Here is a 23,186-nt window from a genome sequence, read left to right on the forward strand (position 1 = left end):
GTTTTCAACTGAAATTGGATAAAAAAACAAAAATATTTGTATAAACACAACCACGTACTATTGAAACTTATTTGCAGTACGTACAAATGTAATGATTAACAATACTAATTTAATCTATTTCGTGAGATGTATGTTTGCTTATAATAACAAGTCCAAAACGACATCAATATTCGATACTAAGACTTGAAGAACAATGGCATCATCAAAAATGATGATAATTTTATAAAATGTGTACGATCTAAAAATTACCAATCAATTCTTTGAATACAATTCCAGTGATACAAAACACTTCTACTACTAATAAAAAACTTGTTTATTGTTTATCTCATATCCAGTGGCGTATTTACAGAAGGGGGTCCAAGAGGCACGTACCACGAAGTCCTTTTTTAAAGCCCATGGGTCGTATAATATAGATGAGTTTGATAAATTAAAAAATACATTAATATTACAACGAGAAAATCTTGTCGAGTACAAAAAAAAGGTATAAGAGCTCTGCAGTATGTGAAGATGTATAGTCATAATTTTTTTTTTTTTTTTTTGTTAATAACTACTAATTGAACAATTTAAATACTTTTTTACGATAATCAGTAATTACTATTTATTAATCCTTTAATTATTTTTATATTATTCATTAAGTAATCTTTTTTTTTTTTTTAGATAAACCTAAACTTCGCATATACCTAGATTTAAAATATATTTTGTTTCGTACAAATTGTTGTTTTTATACATACAACAATTTAATTGTATAGACCAGGGGTGGCTAAAGGGTTGGTCATTATCTACTAAAAATATACTTCACCTTTGAAGATCGACTTTCATAGAAATTTTTTTTATTATTGAATAACTATAATAATTATATACAAGTGTTATAAATCAATTATTAATTATTAAAAAAAAATTCTAACATGACCGACTTTGAAATTGTCCACGATCGACCGTTTGGCCGCCCCTGGTATAGTATAGACCTATGTTGAATCATGAACGCACTATTATACAAACGGTTTACCATCTTTCATTTTAACAAAAAAATAACTTTTTTTTAAGCAACATAGAAAACACCACATCTCTTAGTGTCTTTCCGTACTAAATGGCTATCATAAAAATAATATTAATTTAAACGGCGGGAACAATTCAATGTACAGAAATTTATACCATTAATGAATTGGGCGAAATATACAATTTTCTTATTTCACTAAGCGCAAATCACATATGGCCCTCAAAAACAAATAAAAATCTAAAATATTATTTTAATTATTATTATTATTATTATACATCATGTATAACAACTTCAAGCCGGTTGTATAATGTGCATTAGACGCACTTTAGACAATAATGAAATGTAGAATCGTATACGTGTGCATTTGTTTTGATTGCATAATCATAAATTGTAAATATACTAAAGTGATCAAGTGGGAGAAACGTCCGAGACAAAGTTAGATAGAATCAATTTACATATGATGAAACCAATGTAAATACGAGTATATATATTATATGTGCCATAACACACATAATGATAAAAATGGAAACAATATAGAAAATGTTTGGTAGAATTAGTGAAATAATATCAAGGTTAACATACAAACGAACATTGAAGGATTATTTCAGTGCACAATATTTTTTTATAAAGAAACTGCATCGTTCAAAATAATAATATAAAATATTATAATGGTAAATATGCGATCATGTATACGATGCACTCACCTGTACAGTTGCGTCTATTTAACCTACAAGTTACGCGAAATTAAGGGGGGATTACACACATTAAAGAATCTTATATAATCCCTACCTATAAATTTCTGTAGATAACAATTTAAATGACCCTGTATGTATATATAGTTACATACATTATATACGTAGTACGCAGACGTATATATTATTATACATAATATGTTGTAGTTGAATGTGCATAGTGATTAAAATGCATGTATATAATAATTGCAATGATATGGCGTCAGATTGCATATTATGGATAACCAACCATTCAGTCGAAAACATGATATAATTTAATTGCGTAAACTGAACTAGACGAATGATAATATTATAATAATAAAACGATTTCAACTTTTGTTTATTGAATGCACTTGGGAAATCTCATCGATATTTACATTGATATACATTTTAATATTTAAAATATTAAAGATGATATATCACCACATAATATGTTAATCGCTCGACAGATATTTGTACACAATATTTAATATCGTAATCAATACATTATAATGTTTGGCCATTGTTGATATTAATTAATAACAAAAATTAAATTCAAATTTCATAAAAATATTATAAAATTAATGAATAGTGCCCATAGGATTTTTGATTAAATTATAATTCACACATGAACGGCAATGAATATCAGTATTTTTATTACATTGTTATGAGTTATAACTTGTTACATTTAAACTTAATAATATCAATCAAGTAAACATGGGAAAATGTAAATCATATAAAATAAACATTTTATTGAATAACCTTTGATAAGTGTTGTATATTTAATTGATTACATTTTTGAAGTACCTTTGCACTGCACAAAGAAAAATATTTGCTTGCTTTGTAATAAAATACTTTCATTATAATTATTACAATAAAATACTAATAAAAATGGATTATATTTGTCAATTTACAATATAAGTCTTATTATCTCTAGTTTCATTTAAAAAAAAAACTAGTTCAGTTTTTAATCTCTAATTTCAGACTACAAAAACAAAAGATAAGTTGTTAATTATACACTTGATGATTACCTAAGTTCTACTAGGTACTAAAAAAATAAATATATGTAGTGCATTTTTCATAAAAACAATAGTTAAAAAACGAATTTTTTGTAAAGCATCGTATTATATTATTAAATAATAGGACTATTTAGAATAATATGATTACCAATATTATCCATTATAATTTTTAGATTTTTTTCAATTCATTGTAAGTACATAAAAACTAGAGCATTTCTATTATACATAATATGCATTAAATTCAACTGTGTCTAGTAATATTAACAAGACACTACAAAATAAAATAGACACAAGATGATTTTTCAATTGTTTATGCCATATTATAATCCGAAATATTAATCAATGACATTTAGTTTGCCCTCTAAGTAAACTATATATTTGCCACGTAATGAATACTACGGATATTTAAAAAGTTAATTCAGTAAGATCGAGAATGGCTTTTTGCGACGTCAGATGCGATTGGGATAAGTGCCATGAAATAACTGTACATTTTTTTGTAATCAAAGTAGTGTTATTTAAGTGAGTAAATTATAAGAATGTATATACGATTTATTTTTATATGATGTTAATGAATTCGAAAAAATGAATAAATAAAAATATACAAGACAATTATGTTAAAGGTTAACAAAAGTTTACGATTAATTTTTTGAAAATTTTTAATATTTATTTTTTATAATTGTATTACGAAACAGAATATTACTCGACTGATAATTTTAATTAATATAATCAAATTTAGAAAAAGTTTTTAATTAGTTATATTATAAAGTATAAGAGTATTTAAAATATAAATAAAATTTAGATGAACAGTGGCACATAAAGGAACCCCGAAATGTTGGTCTACTATACATTGAAACCTTATTAAACATTTAAATACTAAAATTATTTAATACATTTAAATTCTCAGAAAAAAATGATGCTTTGGAATAAGAAATTAAAACTCTTCAAAACTGTATGGTTTCATACAAAAAAAAAATATTTCAATTTATTACATTAATACTTTGTAAAAAAATGTGTTGTACGTGTGACCAAAGAAAGCCACGTAGAAAATGTTTAGATATCTACTCCAATATTTACCATTAAATAGATTTGAAACATTATTATTTTATTTTATGTATCATATACTCGTATTACTCTAACTAAATTATAAACAAGCACTTTCAATAGGATGAAACATTTTTAATATCTAACCTTATATTATATTTTTCATAAAAATTGCAATTATCAAAACTAATTGTCATTAGAAGAAAATCTTTAAATCAATTTTAATATTTGTTATTAATTGCTTAATAAAGTTCAATTATTTTTAAGTTGATTATAAACTAACTAAATAATTCACAAATATTTAATTTTTATTTCTTATGTGTTAAACTGTAAATTTAATTACACGATTTATTGTATTCATTATTTTTATAAAATTAAATATGCTATAAGCACCATGGGTTTTATTATTCGAAAATTTACCGAATATTTAAATGTTAAATCTATAGAATACATTGTACATATTGATATTTAATAATATTAATTATCTTATGACCAACAAGGTAATCAAGCGAGTTAAATGGATTGAATGGTTTTCTAATGTATTAAGAATTTGTATGCTATTTATTTGCTTCGGTATTTTATCACGCAATGATACGTCGATAATTCGATAGGTAAGATAAAATTAATTAAAACTACAAAAATTGGTTTAACAATAACGTGCAAAACACGCATATCAATAGTTACAAAATTATTTATCATACGTAAACGTTTGTCGACAGTTTTTTACAACGAAGAGAATGATATTTGAAGGATTACTACAAGACGTGATTAATACAATTTAAATTCAAGTTGAAATATTAACACATATGTGTGGTTCGCAACAATAATAATTAATAAATAATACTCAGATCAATAATTTACTGGTAGAAATTAAAATTTTAAGAAATTATGACTGAATATTTTCAAAAGTTTGTATCGAAAATTTAACCTACATAATATTTTATTATATTATGTCTACGCTATAATATAGTTATGTATTGTAATACACCAATTCAAAAATATGAAGTCAAAAAAGCATTATTTTCGATAAAATGTTCCTTAAAAGAGTATAATAAAAGTACCATGTTAATCATAAAAATAATAACAATAAAACAAAAAAAACCTATAAAATTGACTAAAACCCGTAAATGACACATCGATTTTTCTCAGAATTCAAGCAGAACAAGTTTGTGTATTAGATATATTAGGTACAATACTATTACATAAATCAAGTATTTTATTTATTTATATTTTTGAATAATAAATGTGTTTTTGGCATCTAGTCAAAAATTATATAATAGTGTTTGTATTAAATATAGTTTTTTTTGCATTTCTAATGCGCACTCCAAAGTTTATGAAAATCAATTAACCTTTCTTGTCAAACAATAAAAGCTATTTTAATTTTATATTTGAATCAATTGAATATAATTCTACATAAAAATGTATATACTTAGTTCAACCACCGGAAAATCTCTATGACGACATTATGGACATCATGATAAATTATGTATTTTCAAGATTTTGTAATTCATTAAAAATCTATTTCTAATAATTTTTAAAGATAAACAATCAACAAGTTTAATAAGAAAGATAAGACATTTTTGATTGTACAAACTATTATTAACAATATATTACGTTTAATATTATAGTCATACTAAGTCGTTTTCGAATATTATATATTAATAAAAATAAACTATAAAAACTATGATTTTATTATAATTAGGTAATTTATTACAATTTTAAATTTGATATACAGACGATTGATATCTTACAGATAACATATTTGTTACCTATAGTTGAAAACTATAGAAAGAAATTTTATAAAGTACTCTAAAAGATAAAAATGTTCACATTTCAAAATACAAAAGGAATTAATCATGATTTATTCAACATTTTAATAAATATTTAACAATGCATATTTACAAATGTAAACTCTATCACTAGAAATGTTCATATTTTTTATTTTGTTCAACTGGCTTATTACCTAGTAAAAATGGTTAAAAATTATACAATTTGATACCATAAATTATTTTTGAAAATACATTAATGTACCTATAGCCGTACATTGGTTTCTAACACAATAACAATTTAGATTAGTCAACTAAAACCACAACATCTAATAAAAAAGTGAAGGAGTGCGTTATATACATAATACCTAGACAAGGGCAAACTTTATAGGTAGTTTTATAGCTAAAACACAAAGAACAGTTTTTTTGTAGCTTTGTAATATACCGAAAATAAAATAAAAAAATAACTAAATAACTCAAACAGACAGTTGAAGACCCATTTTTCGATTACCCAAATAGTAACCACAAAACTATGATAAAATAGAAATGTTTAAATACCTTTTGTACAGACACACTTAACTTCTCAAAATACTAAAATTTAAACTTTTAAAATTATTAGATTAACAATTTTAGTGTCAGTATTTTCGACTATAATTTAGTAGGTACCTAATGCTAACTTTATGTTTTTTTTATAACGAATTACTTTTAAATAAAATATATAGTTTTTGAATATTCATTCTTGAATACAATATACAAGAGTCCTAATAAAATTATAAAAATACTTCTTATTAAATAATAAGAAATAATAATAAAAAAATAAACTTGTTATTTTCAACTTAATAATGTTTAAAATTCTTAAGAGGACGCTATACCCCTATGTGTTGTCTCTGTCTTAAATACGCGTAACTATACTGTCTTATATACGCATAGTTAAAAACTCTTTTGCGCGGAACAACTCTTCCTCGATATTTATATCAAAATTACCAAAATTATAAATCCCATTGAGAAGAACTTTACCTGTGACGTAGCGTTTTAATTTTTTTGATATTGGTAATCAATAATTTTTAATAATTAAATGAAAAAAACCTAAAGTTTTCAAACCGATAACTATAATTGCATTCATGTTATCAAAAAAATTAAAACACTACGTCACAGGTAAAGTTCTTCCCAATGGGATTTATAATTTTGGTTGTTTTTATTAAAATATGGAGGAAATAAAGTTGTCACGTGTATAAGACAGAGACAACACATACGGGTATAGCGTCCTCTTAAGTTAAAGAATTATTAAATTATGTTTTGAAGTTTTACCAGGACAGACAATCGATATATTTTTATATTGCAATGGATATTATACATATTATATGGAAAACGAAAATCATTGAAAAAAATCTTATATTTGACGTCAGAAACGTAAACTAAAATAACAGGTATAATATGTACCTAGATATAAATCGTACAAAGAAAAAAGGAACTATGAAGACTGATTATAACTTAAAGAGAAAAATGTTAATACATTGAATAATATAGGTACTAATATATTGAAGGGAATAATTTTATAAGACTTATTTCAAAGAAACGTATTTTTAAAAATGACTTGTTTCCGAATAAAAGCTTGTAATTTTATATTTTTATCGAAAATTGTTCTGTTCCCTTTTAACGAGTCAGCGCGAAGGAACTATTCATACTTTCCAGGAATTTTGTCCATATTATATTCAATTCCAATACAAGTTCTTCATTAGAAACAAGAGTTTAGATTAAACATATATTAAAATGTATTCACAAATTGATCACACACATGAATAGATATATAAATAAGTATAAATATATGTATATTATAATTTACCGATATAATATACAGATCATAAAACTATAGTGGTTAGGTAACGTAATATAATAATAAAAATAATTTCTTCCATTTTATGAATGTACTAACATACAATTGTTATGATGTATAAATGTCAAAAGGATAAAAATAAATACATTAGTTCTGATGCAGATTAAAATTTCACAACATATTTTAGAATGAATTACATATTATTATAATAGAATGACTAATTTTGTATTAATATTTAAAACTCATCTAAGAATGCAACTTATTTATTAAATAAGAATTGTATTAATTTCAGACTACAGAAAGTTAAATTTAGTTCATAAATAATGTATAAAATTATACAGAACGACACAACAACCAGAATTATTATTTCAATGGACGTTTTCAAAAATATTTTAATAAATAAACACTTTTAATTCGAAAACAATACACATTGTACGAGCGCTTTAAAAAAGTACAACGTAAAAGTTAACTAGCTATTGGTTAACACAATTTTTAATAGTATTGTGTAGAAAGCAATTTTAAAATCCAATAACCTATATATTACAGAATAATTAATAAATTACAGGTATTATTTGCCTCTGAAAATTGTTCTGAGATTAAATTAATGAGTATGGAGTCATGAATAACTTTTGAAAGAAATGTACACGACGAAAATCATAACTGATGTGAATAATAATAATATGAATGAATTTTTATAATTTTTTCGATCACACAAAATTATTACAATTAAACCACAAACTCGGAAATAGATTGCGAAATTAAAATAACAACAAATCGAAATTTCTATATTTCAATGAAAATTGCTAGAGATGTGACCATGTGAATAAATTAACATACACACTACGTATTATGGGTATACATTATAATATTATGTTATAAATTGCATAAAAATCAAACTACAGAGAACACTCGAGTCCGAAAATCTCTCCGTTTACATTGTCGAAATTTTAAATTTCCTATGTATAAAGTATAACACACCTTACAACTTAGGCCCAAATACCACTAGGACAGGAGTAGACAAAAAATGTATTGCAGGATTTCAATGTTTTTAAAAAAAAATTCAAATAGGTACTCATTATAATAATTGTATTATTATTAATTGCATTGAATCACCGAGCGCCGACTGATACGACAGGAAAAATATAATATTGCCCGATAAACCAAAGCAGATCAAGGTGTTATCTCTCAATGGTGTGTTGTGAAAACATTTCACTCTAAGGGGCCACCCGTTAATCGTTATATATGAAAATCCCGTGTACACTTAACAAAGCAGGTGGATGATAAATTTAGCATAACATAATATTATTTATTATTATTATTACTTGTTTGCAGCGGGTTTATCGGCGACCGAGTCCCGGTATTCGTACAGATCAGTATAAGGGTTGTTGTTATTGTTGATGTTGTTGTATTTGATGTTGTAGTTGTTGTAGTTGTTGTTGTTGTTGTTGTTATTGTTGTAATAGTTGTTGTTGTTTTGTGTAGTGTGGCTCGACAGATGTGTGGGCACCGGCATTTGCGCGTCGTTGGGGCCGACTAACGGGGGAAGATTATTGTCGTAAGTCATGTAATATTGGTTGTGCGACTGTGGCGGGAAGTCGGCCACCGATGGATGAGCGGGTACGCCGTGGCAGTCGTACGACGGTTGATTGGGCGAGTAGACCGGTCGGTACGACAAGGGCGACAACGACGACGAGGATGACATGGGTGACGACAGTGACGACGATGACATGGAACGGTAGCCGTTGTCCAACGACGTAACCGGAGACGAAGACATCGCGGCGCACATATTTCTGTGGTCGCGGTGCTGCATCTGCGAGTCACGGAGTTGGTGGTACGAAGACTGCGGGTTTCTGTGCTGGTGGTGCGGCTGAAGATGTGGCGCGTATGGGTGACGATGGCGGTCTAATGCGGCGGTCGGTGTAAAACCAGTTACGGCGAGAGGCATCATTTCGCCGCCCGCGTACGTGGACGGCGGTAACGTCGCAGGATCGTCGCAACAACCGCCCGGAAACATGACACCTCCGTAAAAATCGTTCTTGTGCCGATACGCCAGTTTTTGGATTTTTCAAATTGTTTTAACGTTCCGAGGGGACGAAACACACAAAAACGGACGAAAATCACGAAACAACAATACTATACGATTTATAGTAACCGGAAGCGGCGAGAGACTCACGAACAAAACGGTCAGGACACTAATAATAATAATATTACCGGCGATGGTTAGCGGCAGAGCGCGGTAACGGCTTCGTCGGCGGCACGAGCGTCAAAAACCCTAACCGCACTCAACTAGGAATCGCGTGTACAGCACATGTTGCTTCCGACTCGGTGACTACTTCTGGCGGCCGTGGCGAATCGCTCGACATTGACACATTGAAGAAAGGGAAAAAATCGCGGGCAGGCGGACCGGACCGCCTCCGCTGGTGGGTCGTCCCGTCGCGTATGCGCGCGTGGTCCGGTCCTGCAGTGCAGCCGGGCTTGCGCACCGTAACATTACGGGCGGCGAGCATGCGCGCGCGCGTTCGCTCGGCCTGTCTCCCGCGGCGGCAACACTGCACCGGTCGCTTGGCGATGCTCTAGGTGCGCGCGTGACGCAGCGTTATGTGCAACGCGCGCGGCGCGCCCGCGCGAGACGGCCAACGGGTCTCCGCCGTTGCACCGTCACGCCGCCGACGGTAACTATGCAATTCTCGTGACCCGAGGTCAGGGTCTGCGGCGACCCAGAGGAAGGATACACTGATCGCGATACTGACCCATACCTATTGTATATAATATTATAAATATTATGGTTTTTGACTTGTTAGTTATTATATTGTACGCGGTAATTGTAAGTTATAACATCATTAAACGATTCTGCGACAAGAAGTATCGCCGTCGAATCAGTACGATAATTATGTCTTGCGACTAGGAGGTTTCGATTTTTGACCCAGACTGCCATTAGCCACATATTCATTTACTATACCATTTGAATGTGTCATTTATTTATTGATTTGAATAATAATTGAAAACTCGCTAGAGAATGTACATCTAAATTAAGTTAACGTAAAAAATTGAAAGAATTTAACGATATAACTACTATAAAAAATAAAGTTTTATTCAGCAATCCGTTAAATGAAGCAAAACGCAATGTCATATCAAAATAAAAAATTGCTATCCGTAGGGCGTAGGTAGACTAGTATACTAGATAATATAGGTAGGTTAGGTTAAATATGTAATTTTAAATTATTTTAATTTGTTGCATGAATGCATTTAAAAATCTGGACAGGATATAAAAACCAGTTGGAGGACAAGCGTCTTATTTCGCTCACCTCTATGCGAAATATAATAGCATATTATAACTTATAAATAGCCTATTATACATTTTAATAATAACGTATTGGGGAAAACAATTCCGAATTTCCGAATAGAGTTCAGTTTACCATAATATATATTTGATAGGAATATTTAAAAATGTTAAGTTGGTGAACACACATTAAAATCTATAACCAACAAGTTGTTGTATAACAAGTATACATCTGGGTGATTACTTTTAATATGATCAGAAAATAATGAATACAGTATACACTTCTGCCGGTTAGCTTTGCCTTACTCTGCTGATTATAAAATTTCGCCCTTTACTACTATCACAAAAAATAATAATAACCATTGTCACAATCATAAAATAGAATGTAAGCAGTCATTTATCAAGCATGCTCACTCTTATTTCATAAAAAACGCTGTTAATAAAATAGATACAAACGTCCATTTTTAACTGTAAAATATTTAACGGATAATTTTTCTAAGCATTTTGTTGCATCGAAATCAAAATTCAGATATGCCGTTTTTTAGTTATTTAACATTATAATATACTAAGGATAATACGTACATTATAAGAAGTTTGAAGATATGGTTATTTTAAAAATTTAGTAATATTAGTTCTACAACTTTTATAATTCGTAGAAATGGTCCAATTATAATAAATATTAACTTATGTTTAAGTGGGAAGTTTGTAGACAAATTTATCATTAACAGTGATTATTAATCTTGATTGAATCCAAACATATTTGATAGATTTCTGTCTAAATAAAAATTTCAATTTTGAATTTAAATATTCGAACTGAAAAATATAATTATAATTTATACACAATTATACTGTTCATTAATAACATAAATATATAACAAAAACGCAATTATTCCGTATTCATAATATAGGTATATAGTTTACAAGTGTAATTTATTAATATCTAATGCATTGCGAAAAAGATTAATTTACTATCAACATAAATTATAATTAATGTAGATTAATGTATTAATTACAAATTTAGATATTTGGATCCATTATTTTAGATTCTATAAAAATTAAAAATCGATGAATTTGCAATGGATGTATCGCACATATGACATGAAATTTTAGTTTCTGTCATTAGTAATTTACTCATTACTTTTCAGAGCAGTAGAATGTTTAGATTTTTAACTTCGATATCTTTTCTGGTAAGAAAAATTTAATTTAGCTGATATTTTTGGGGGGTTAAAAATAAGAAATTCCAAATACTTTTTTAAAACTTGAAAAAACAAAAACAAATTTAGTAAAAATAGGAAAACGGAAATTGTTAACTAAATATTTATATTACCACTTTCTGTATGTATGAATATGATAAACATTAAAAATATTTTGAATTTTTTCGAATAATTTAAACACATTTAAAATTGTCAGTTTATTGACCATTTATTGTCCATAAAAAATGTTTAGATTGCTCGAAAAGCTTAAAAATGCAATACAAAATTCCTCATAATATGTTATTACTAGAACTAAAAAGAAAGTTCAGCGTAAATTAACAATAATTTTTTATGAGCATTTGAACTGTTTTAAGTTAGAATTTTGACGTATAATTTATAATAATATGTATAATTTGTATAGCTAAGTATAAATACAAAGTTCCTCATAAGCAATTCATACTGAAAATAAATCTAAAAAATATTTAAACGAAATTTTTTATGGACATAATTTATTTTTATGTTTAAATTTAGATGAAATTAGATATTTAAATAAATAATAAAAATTTTAATCATTTTGTTATTGCATTAAAAAATATTATTTATGGGTGGTACTTGAAACTTTTACATATATTATTATATATTTATTTTTTTTATATACCTAGGTCCTAGACTATACTGCAGTATATACACAATGACATGTTCGAAACGTTTACATTAATTTTAATTTGTCTATACTTATATCGTCCTACAGTAAAGTGGATATTGATACAAAAGTTAATAACAATACAAAATAACATGAATATTATGAGTATATATTATTACAATAATATAATAAATAATGAATAATGTAATATTTTCAGAAAAAAATCAAATTAACTAATCATAATATACTAAAAGTAATAAATATTACTTAGATAAAAATGTCAAAAGATACATCTTCAAAATATACTTAGTAATATAGGAAAAAATTATCGTTTTCGCTCAGAATCGTTTTTTTTTTTTTAAATCGAATTCAAATTTACATATAATTACAGTGACTTACACAATGACAAGGTTCACTCGACTCCTACGGATAAAGCAAAGCAGATACTTACTTTCTCATTTTTTTTAGTATGGAATGTTTTTAACTAAAAATATCAAAACAATTATGTGATAAGTTATAAATTAGTAGACCTTAGTGTCCATAGTGAAAATACGCGTATTAAGTTTTATTACTGCCTACCTACCTAATAATGTTCCATTAATACATTTTCTTTTTCATTGTGATAAACATGAATTTTATGTAAAAAAAAATAATCATTATCTATATGTTAAAAACTAAGGATTAATATTTCAGAAAGCGTATCATAAAATAATACTTCCTTACCTTGGTGGATTTGAGCATACAGTTCCTTCTGCACTATATCGGGATGAAGTAGATTTTTTAGTGTCAATTCCTTGCTCTCGTTCTTCTTCTTCGCCATCGCCACAATCATCAACACGAGACAAGTTGCTATTGTCCTCCATGACTGCTATACCTAGAGAATATTCAATAAATAATGCAAGTCAAATATTTGTCAGTTGGGCCCAACAGTTTTAATTTGTAACAAATGATAAATTATATTTATATGTGATAAACTTATAAGTTATAAGCAATACCGAGCACGGAATGTATTTAAGTTAGTGTCTATAATTTAACACTAATGTTTTACAAGATATATAATTTATAATGATGTATTATTACTATTATTTTTTTAGAATTAAAATTATTCCTGTTGTTTTTGTTATCTTTTAGACACTAACTTCAGGAAATTATTTTTAAGTAGAAAATAAACCCAATGTTGAATACTTAATAAAATAAATAATTAGGTCTTTAATATTGATTGAAATAAAAACTTTAAAAATACCGTACATTTCAATAATCTACTAGTCAATATAAATAACAAATATATATAAAAAAAAAAACTTTTATTATATATATTTTTATGATAACATGTTTATTATGTGAATATTTGTTTACGTGTTATACCAACATTTATTAAAAAATAAAATATTTTAAATGCAATAACCATAATATGCATTTTAATTTATAATTTATTGTTATTAATCAAATTGTATGTATTTTAAAGTGCAATTCGTATAACAGAATAGTAAAATGGACTTATAAGATATTTTCTCAGATATTTTCGTTTCCTTGTAGACGCATTCTAATCATAATTCTCAAGTCATAACAATAATTAATCATATGGTAGACATATACTATTGTACCCACGTATTTCATACTAAAAATAAAAAAGTATGCAACTTTAAAAAGGAATGGAAACTATTAATCGGCATATCAAATCATAAGTGGTTAAGATAATTATCGATTTTTATTTATAAGAATAGAAGAAATAAGAAATACTTTTATAGTTAAAAACCACACAAAAACGTTTATACTTGGTAGTAAAAATGTAAAAAAAAAACAGATTAAGCTGATATAAAGCTGATTCAAGTTGATAGTATTAAATGGTAAAAAAAGAAAAATAAATAGAAAATTGAGATTTAATATTTCAAACAAAGATAAGGTTTTATCATCTTCGATCATATTTTCAAAAGATTTCACACAGAATTTATAAATGCATAAAAAAACTAATCATAATAATATTCATTGATTAACAAAAGTAATTTGCTGATTGTGAATTGTAAAGATGTAAAGAGGAATTATCATGTTTTAATTTACTGCGCGTGTGCATATACGATATTCAAAGATTAAAATTCTATAGATGGATTATTTACTAAAAAATTCAGATAATACCGGAAAAATACGTATTAATACAAATAAATTAATTTAAAATACTGTTTTTCAAAACAATTATTAGTTTTAAAACATTTTATCGACTATAGTGTATACAATTAAAAACACCGAGAATATTTAAGTATAGGTAAAAGAGAAGGTAATAACTAATAATGAATTTCATAAAATGTTTATCATTAATAATACCAGTGGATATCAATATTAAAATAAATACCTATCAATAAGTCTTACGTAATTTATTATCTAGAATAATTAAAAAACGTAAAAATTATAAATAACATAATATAAGTACGTATTATTATATCTGGAAGACTTTAATAACCTAAAAGATAGTAATGTAGCACAAAATATATCAACAAGTCTAGAAAAACCTAAAAATATAAATTAATACTTAATTTATATAAATACTTTAAAGAACTAAGGATAGGTTAGGTTTCAAAAATGTTACAACAATGAACCTAAATTGTCCATAGATAGCTTAGACGTAGATGAAAAAGAATACATATAATTTATAATATATACCTAGTGCATTAAAAAAGAATAACAAAATAAGATAAATAATAGTATTAAAATAAATACGTTAACATTTATTGTGGATACAAAAAAAATCATGGATGTCGCGATGTCAGGACATTTTGAAGTGCATAGTAAAAGTAATGCATCAAGTTAAATATCGGCGGGGATTGGTGCATCAAGTATAAACTGCGAAATCTGAACACTATTGATCGGACGAATTCGGCGTCAGTAACGATAGCTGTTGACCTATTTAGACCAGTACAAAAGTCTAGAATAGTATTATACACGAACGATACTACGAGTTTATACTAAATAGAACTAAAACAAAAATAACAGTGATTATGAATGTTAATATAATAAAAGGCAAAATTGTTATATATATTTATATATATATTATAAACATGTAAAATATAATATTGTTTTGTGAAATTATAATTTTCAAGTATCTAAATATGATGAACTTACTTTCAATTAAAGCAGCCTAAAATATCCAGATACATTTATTACTAAAATCGATGCGGTAAAATTGTTAAGTTAATAACTTATAATCTGTGAAATAATTAAAAAAAAACGCAAATCGATTGCGAACCAAAAATATACAATTAGTTCTTTTACACCAAGTTTTACACCTACCCGCCGCACTTACCGCAAATATAACACTATTGCGTATCAAAAACAAATTTTGTACAAAAATAAAAAAAGCAGATTTTAACAAAAAATATTTCAATTTTTTTATGTATATTTTATAAATTATATTTTATATTTAAGAGATTGACAATAAGTTTAAATTGTAAACTAGCCGCTATAGGTTTAAAATTCTTAAAAAACATATTTTAATTACGATTTGTATAGTGTATACATTATATATCATATAACATCACATACATCATATAACGTATAGATAACTTGATGAATAGGTATATCCCGTAGATGCTATAATACCTATGTACCTATATAATATTAATATGAAATGCTGTTTAAAAAAAAATCTAAGACCAATTTTCTACATGATAACTACCAACTGGTTATATAATTTAACGAACTTATATTTTATCATTTTTATCAGAAATTCAATAAAATTTAATAATTGATATGGCATTTGCTGTTCTGCGATTTTAACGTGCTTCATACAAAATATTAATATATATATAACTTACTGTGCTTTGTGAAATGTGCCGTAATATAACAAACAAGAATTGAAAAATGGATATATCTATTCGAGAAAATAAATTAAGACTGAAAAAGTTAATTCATATATTTTGGTAGATAGCCAAAAACATGGGAAATATATAGTACTTTAAAAGTGTGGCGATAATCGATATCGATTTACATACTAACAAAAATTGTCAATTCAGTATACTTAACACTTAATGAACATAATCATCATATAATTTCAGAGACGACGATAGTAGACAAAAAGTAAATAAGTAATTCCTAAGTAAAAAAAATATAAAAACTACATATTTATAAGATCAAATAAAATAATTTGACACAAGAACTCTGTAACATTGAAAATGATTAGACGAAACCGTTCAATCCTATATTACTATATTATTAGACAGGAAAGAAAATCATGTGTTTGGGTGTTTAAGATCAAATAAGGTTCAAGTTTTGACGAATTTTATCAAAATTTAAACTTTAAACGCTATAATATTAACTTAAAAAGAAACAAATTATTTTGAAAATATACCATATCTACAAAATGGATAGTACCTATTTAATGAAAATTCTAAATCTCTATGAATATTTATTTTTGAATTATAATAAAATAACAAAATATGATAGTTGTATCAATGAGTAGTTGATACAAGGAACAAGATGAGATCCATTAGTTTAAAAGATTTTTTTTAAAACTATAACTAAATATAGGCATTTAATATTATAGTGGACATGGGCGTAGCGAGTATGAAGCAGGGGGGGAGCAAGTGTCCTCCCCTTGAACTTCAAACTAAATTATATTTCTTATACCACAAGTTGTAATGCAACAGACAATTCTAAGCAGATTTTGCGAAGACTCTAGATAATTGACATTGTTATAATTTAAAAATAATATTATAAATAAATACTTTAAAAAAAGTTGAGTTTTAATGATTTAAAGCCATTGCCCCCCTGATTAAAATCTTAGCTACGTACATGATAGTGGGTAATAAAACATGGAATACTCATATACAAAACAGAACTAGTCTTTACAAAATAAAAATCAATTTTGAAAATTTTATGTATGTTAATAAAAACAAAAAATTTAGAAACTATATTATTAATAACATTAGTTTATTACAAATTTTTAATCAAATAAATATTATAGGTAAGTATTTAAGTGTTGATTATTTATTTATTTTTTTTTTTTTGATAAATTGACAATTTGCATTACAATAAGATTTAGCAGATCTGCGTTATACAAGTATCTAAATAGCGTAGTGAAATGTGAGTGGAGAGGTTTCCAGTGATATCAATTCAACATGATAAAGGTATAATATAATATAAACTATAAGTTGTTTGATAAATAAAACCACATTAATGCTAGATAAACATTTTCTGTTGATCAAAATGGTATAGAACTATAGAATATAAATCACCTCCCACACAAATATAATATTATAGGTTGCAGTTGGACTAGATATTGTATTTTAAAAGCACAAGATAACATAATATTATTTAAACACATTAAAAAAGCAAAAATCATAGAGAAAACTAGGTTTTTAAAGAAATGAGTAGGTACCGCCCAAAATAAAGACTATCTCAAACACTATAAATTATAAAATTGACCTTGATTTATAAATAGAAAAATGGTACATATTTTAATACTAAAAATTCCAATAGTGTTAAAATAAACTGTTAATATTTAATTAGTAATACCCACTATAGTTTATGTAGTAGGTATGTACAGTACATAATATCATAGACCATAAGTAATAATTTCACAAAATAAAACTCTACATACCTATTAGTTAAATTAATTTAAACTACTATCAATATAAAATAATAATTACCCAGTTATACAACATTATTAATGTTGATAAAAATATAGTTCAATAGAATTTGTGACTACAGAACAATCTAAGATAGTTGGTTTATTAACCTCAATGCTAATGTAAAATAAATTAAACATGTTACAGAATTCATACAATAATAACTTGTAAAATATAAAATGTGCTATAAAAATTGATAATAGTTAAATTTTTTAAAAATAAAACTATAAAAATGTTATGTTTGCACAAACAGGTACAGCTGATTAAACTTTAATATAACAGTCAAGTATTAATATAATATTGTATTAATCAGAGTTTAATACCTCCTTCCACTTAGCCATTGACTTTTTTTTTAACTGGATGAGAAAAAAAATAACCGCTAAAAAGTATTTACCTACCAACCTATCAATAAATTGTTAATAATATATAGGCTATGTTCATAATACATCTAAATCTTAATTTTAGTTATTTTTTGTATTATTTAAAATTAAGTAGTTGCTAGTCTGTTTAAATGATAATACTAATAAAGAACAAAAAATGAGCAGAACACAACTTAAAACACACTACATATCTAAGTACATTATTCTTATATAGTCTAGTCGATGTCTGATTAGAGAATCTGTTAATAATTGCTAGACGAATAGCTATCAAATACCAATCACTTATTTGCTATTTTATTCTTAGTAAAATATAGGTAAGTGATGCACTAAGCAAAGTGTAGAATTTCATATAACACAATCTAGATAGATAAAATGTTAATGTTAAATGTTAGTTAAACGGCAAACACCATCACCATTCACCAACATTACAATCGTATGAGTACAAAAAAACACACACACACAAACACAACTTGTAATAGTACATAGTATATATTATACATACATACATACATACATAAAACCATACATACTTGTACAAATTGCTTTTTCGTCAGTCTTATAAGCGATGATGTTCAGTCTTGTAGTGCAGTCTTATCGTGCGGCTCATATGTGCGCCAATTGAACTATTTGTTTTGAGGTGGTCGTTCGTTTACGACGTGTCTAAAAAACGTTTGTCGCACATCTGTCCATAAATTCTGCGACCGACCGACATAACTGATTGTTCCTTGATCGTACACTGCACGCCATAATAGCCACTTTAGTGTCGAACCTTCAATAATATAATTAAACGCACCGAAATCACATACGAAACCCGCACACACCAAAATACCGAGCGAATATTGTCATCCAAGCGAGATGCACCAGTACCGAGACGAAACAACGTAGAAATAGGTTAAACGAAAATGTTACTCGTGATTATCATAACGGTATAAAGTAAGTTTAATAAGTAATAACTATTGTTAATTACTACTATTATTGTTATTATTATTATTTCAATTATTATACGATTACATACGAACGACAACAAACCCGACCCGACCCATCAGACGCCATGTTTGTTGTTGATGGTCCCATTATCACTCAGTCGATCATAGAAGAAAAAATCAAACAAAAAAAGAACGAAAAATCGTGCATTATGCAATACTACAATACTTCAGTAATATTACTATATTAGTGAACTCTGATATTCTAAGGTGCTGCCGACACTTAGAGCCGCTGTTCATTGTTCAATATTTAGTTATAAACTATTGTTCTGTAATTGTTATTGCAGGCCTATATCTAGATACTATACAAATATAAAACAAATAAATCGATTATGTTCTTCAATTAATTTTTCGACGAGTTTTGATTTTATAAATCATCCATTACAACACATACCTAAAACTTTTAGGCTAAAAGGTAATTATAAGCTTATTGTTGTCAATCCTCAACGACTACTATTCTCAATCATGTCTCACTATGGAAAATCAAGTATGAGAAAAAAATTGATTATTTCGTTATGAAATATATTGTAATATTTTAACGATCTACAAAACACAAGTAAACTGGTATTTGTATGTAGGTAGGTACCTATATCGTATAAACCTATTATGGTAGGTACCTACCTACTTAATATTGTAAAATTGGATTTAAAATTATTTATTTAATACTAATTATAGTTTACCTTAAATGCTTAAACAAATAAAAAATGTGAAATGTTTAAGTACTTACCGATACGGACACCCGTATGATTTTTATAATGTAATATAATTATATTTATCGAAACCATAAAGTAATTAAATTGTTTAAAAAAATCCAAGGGAAATTGCTCTGCTGTATATTAAGTTATATTACTATAAATAATATTATATCAAATAAATAAGAGATACTAACTTTTGTATACACAGTAATGCACTAATATCGTTTAAGTATCTACCTACCGCCGAAAACAGGAACGGTGTGAATAGGTTCGTGGTACAAAACTTCAAATAGATTTAAAACAGCAATATTTTGAAAATTGCTTAATACATATAAAATGATAGTTGAAGTAAAAGCGATTGAATGTTACAAAGTATTACGTTTAATATTTTTTGAATAAATTTAAAAAAATAATAAAACATAATACTTATTATTTCATATTATGGTATGAAATCTGATTTCGTTAAAATTTAAACATCAAACGCTAATAAAAAAATTAATTTGGCTTTATGCTTAACTTTTTTTTAAATTTTTATAACGAAAACTTGTATTATAAATAATATGAATTTAAATTATTCAAAATTTATACATATTCTCGCGATTTTATACTTGCTCATGTTTATGACAAGCATTGTCCAAATTTTAATTTCAAACGCTTTTAAAATAAAATCGTAACTATTTATTATATTGCATTCTCAATATTTTTTTAATTCTGTAAAAACAATGAATAAGAAACTTTGAATTAAATAATCACGTTTATTAGAAACAAATAAGTAAATTGTTACTATCAAAAGTTTAAAATTGTCTATAAATTTTCAAAATATACAGTCGTTTCAAAAAACTTAACAACTTGAATATTTTTTTATTCCCTTAAAAATATAAATTATAAATAAATTAATATAAATTTTAGTAAGATATCTCGAATAATACATAATTTATTATCTCGAAGCGAATTTTTATCTCCCTTCTGTTTCGATTTATCGGGATTTGACTGTATTTAAAAAAAATTATATCATGTCAAGAATATCATAATAATGCCCCTAAAGGTGATCTCAATCATATATCATCATTGTTAAACCAATTTATTCATCGCTCTGCTCAAAATCTAAAAATAAATTAATTGGTACGTATACTTAGTACCTACATTGAAGTCTACAAATATTATTTACATTATTTTGAATGTAACGCTCAAAATAAAAAATATTAAATGAGCTAAAGTGATTAATTGAATATAGGATAAGTTCTTTGTATTCCATAAACAGATTATCCAATTAACGTATAATAAATTTATCATACTACATTCAATATTCATTAATACAGTTAATACATTACGCGAAATGAATCAGTCTATATAGAAGTGTAATAATATACTCCCTAAGGTTCATACATTATAAACATTTTATTATTTTCGAAATTACCAAAATATTATTAGTATAAATAATTTAAAAAATATAATAATTTGTGATACAGTTAGTTGTTATTACTTAATGTGTATGAGTATAAGATTTAATTCATGAATTTTAATAACGATAGATATCCATTCCCTCCCTCCTCTAATTTGGAATCTTTGAACGAAACTAATGCCAATCGTATTTGCTTGATCGCATCTGAGAAAATAATGAACCATCTAAGATAGAAAAATAAAATGGATTCATAAAACAAGAAATAATCGTTGTATTTGTTTATAATTTTATAATTCACTTAACGATTTATGTTTGCGCTGTGGCTTTAATATTATACTTTTTCAATACATTTAGACAGAAGAATTGTATTGAAGGCCTTATAATACATCAGTATAATATCATAACATATCTACAATTAAATCAATTTATCTAAATAAGAGGATAATATCACGATTCTAAAGCCTATTTTTTCCTATAAAATTATTTTGTTTAATGAACACGTTTAAAAGAAATTTAAACAAATTAAATAAAAAATATTCATATCATGAAAGTCCAATAAATAGTATATATTTATAATAAATGTATATCTGATAATATTAAGATAAAGTTTGTAAATTAGTGAATATGAGAGTTAAGAATAATGTAGTTTAATATAGTCTGTATATAATTATATATATATATATATATATATATACTATATGTATTAATATATTACATTTCGTAATTATTGAAATTGAATTATATTAAATAATTAATATTCTTAATATATTCAATTATTAATTTATATTAGGTGTTTGACCTATTGGCGTGAGATAATATTTTATACCTATTAGTGGCTAAATGCCTAAAATATTATTCGTTTCTATGGTGATAGCTACAATCGACAACCGCCATGACAATAATTATATTTATATTTAACTAATTGTTGTGAAGGTAAAATATTATTGCAATATTATAAAAATATGTTGTTAGTCTCTTTGATTGTGTTTTTTTTAGTGGTACAAATACTTTAAAGTTCATTACTTTATGCCCTGAAATGACTGGGATAATATGAATATTTAATCTAGATTAATATCTATGATCTATCATATTATATTATCAATTTGCAATTGGTGTACTGGTCGTGAAATAAATTATTTAAAAAAATGTTTTCATATTTCATAAATCGTGACTCATTGAATGTTTATAGATCATTTTTTTGTATTTTTCTAAAAGAAGATAATTTTATCTATGTTTAATCGCTAATTATTTTTATGATTATTAAATCCTGTACATTTATGTCTTAAAAACAAAAACTATCACATTTGCAAATGCAATTAAAAAATTGTACGTATCAGCAGAACATAGATAAAGTTCACTTTTTTCTAATAAAAACACAATACTGATTATTTTATGATGAAGATCATTCCTCAAATCACTATTATACTAATGAGGAAATACAAGATCGTAATTTTACAGCTCGATGTAGAACCACAAAGAATATGATAATAAGTAACAACGATAGCAATTGATAATACTATACCTCAGTATAATAAATGCATCTATAATAATAAAAATGCCTTGAAAATAATTTAACTATTAGAATAGTGAATAAGTATTAAGTATAATTTCTTTAAACTTAAATA

General features: G+C 26.2%; 1 protein-coding gene across 2 annotated transcripts in view; it reads right to left on the reverse strand.

The window, feature by feature from the left end:
• Positions 1–19,529, reverse strand: part of LOC113553984 (aryl hydrocarbon receptor nuclear translocator-like protein 2) — a 40,295-nt gene extending 20,766 nt beyond the window's left edge. Inside the window, exons 1-2 of one of the 2 annotated variants that reach the window (XM_026957612.1) lie at positions 19,012–19,529; positions 13,207–13,357 (exon numbers count right to left, since the gene is read on the reverse strand). In XM_026957612.1, the coding sequence (XP_026813413.1) occupies positions 13,207–13,346 (140 nt within the window). In that variant the 5' untranslated portion in view covers positions 13,347–13,357; positions 19,012–19,529. Of the gene's footprint in view, positions 1–8,689; positions 9,734–13,206; positions 13,358–19,011 lie in introns of those variants that run through there. The other variant, XM_026957604.1, reaches the window with a different exon arrangement.
• Positions 19,530–23,186: the final 3,657 nt, after the last annotated feature.

Source organism: Rhopalosiphum maidis, chromosome 4, assembly GCF_003676215.2.
Source record: "Rhopalosiphum maidis isolate BTI-1 chromosome 4, ASM367621v3, whole genome shotgun sequence".
In the NCBI taxonomy this organism is placed as follows: Eukaryota; Metazoa; Arthropoda; class Insecta; order Hemiptera; family Aphididae; genus Rhopalosiphum; species Rhopalosiphum maidis.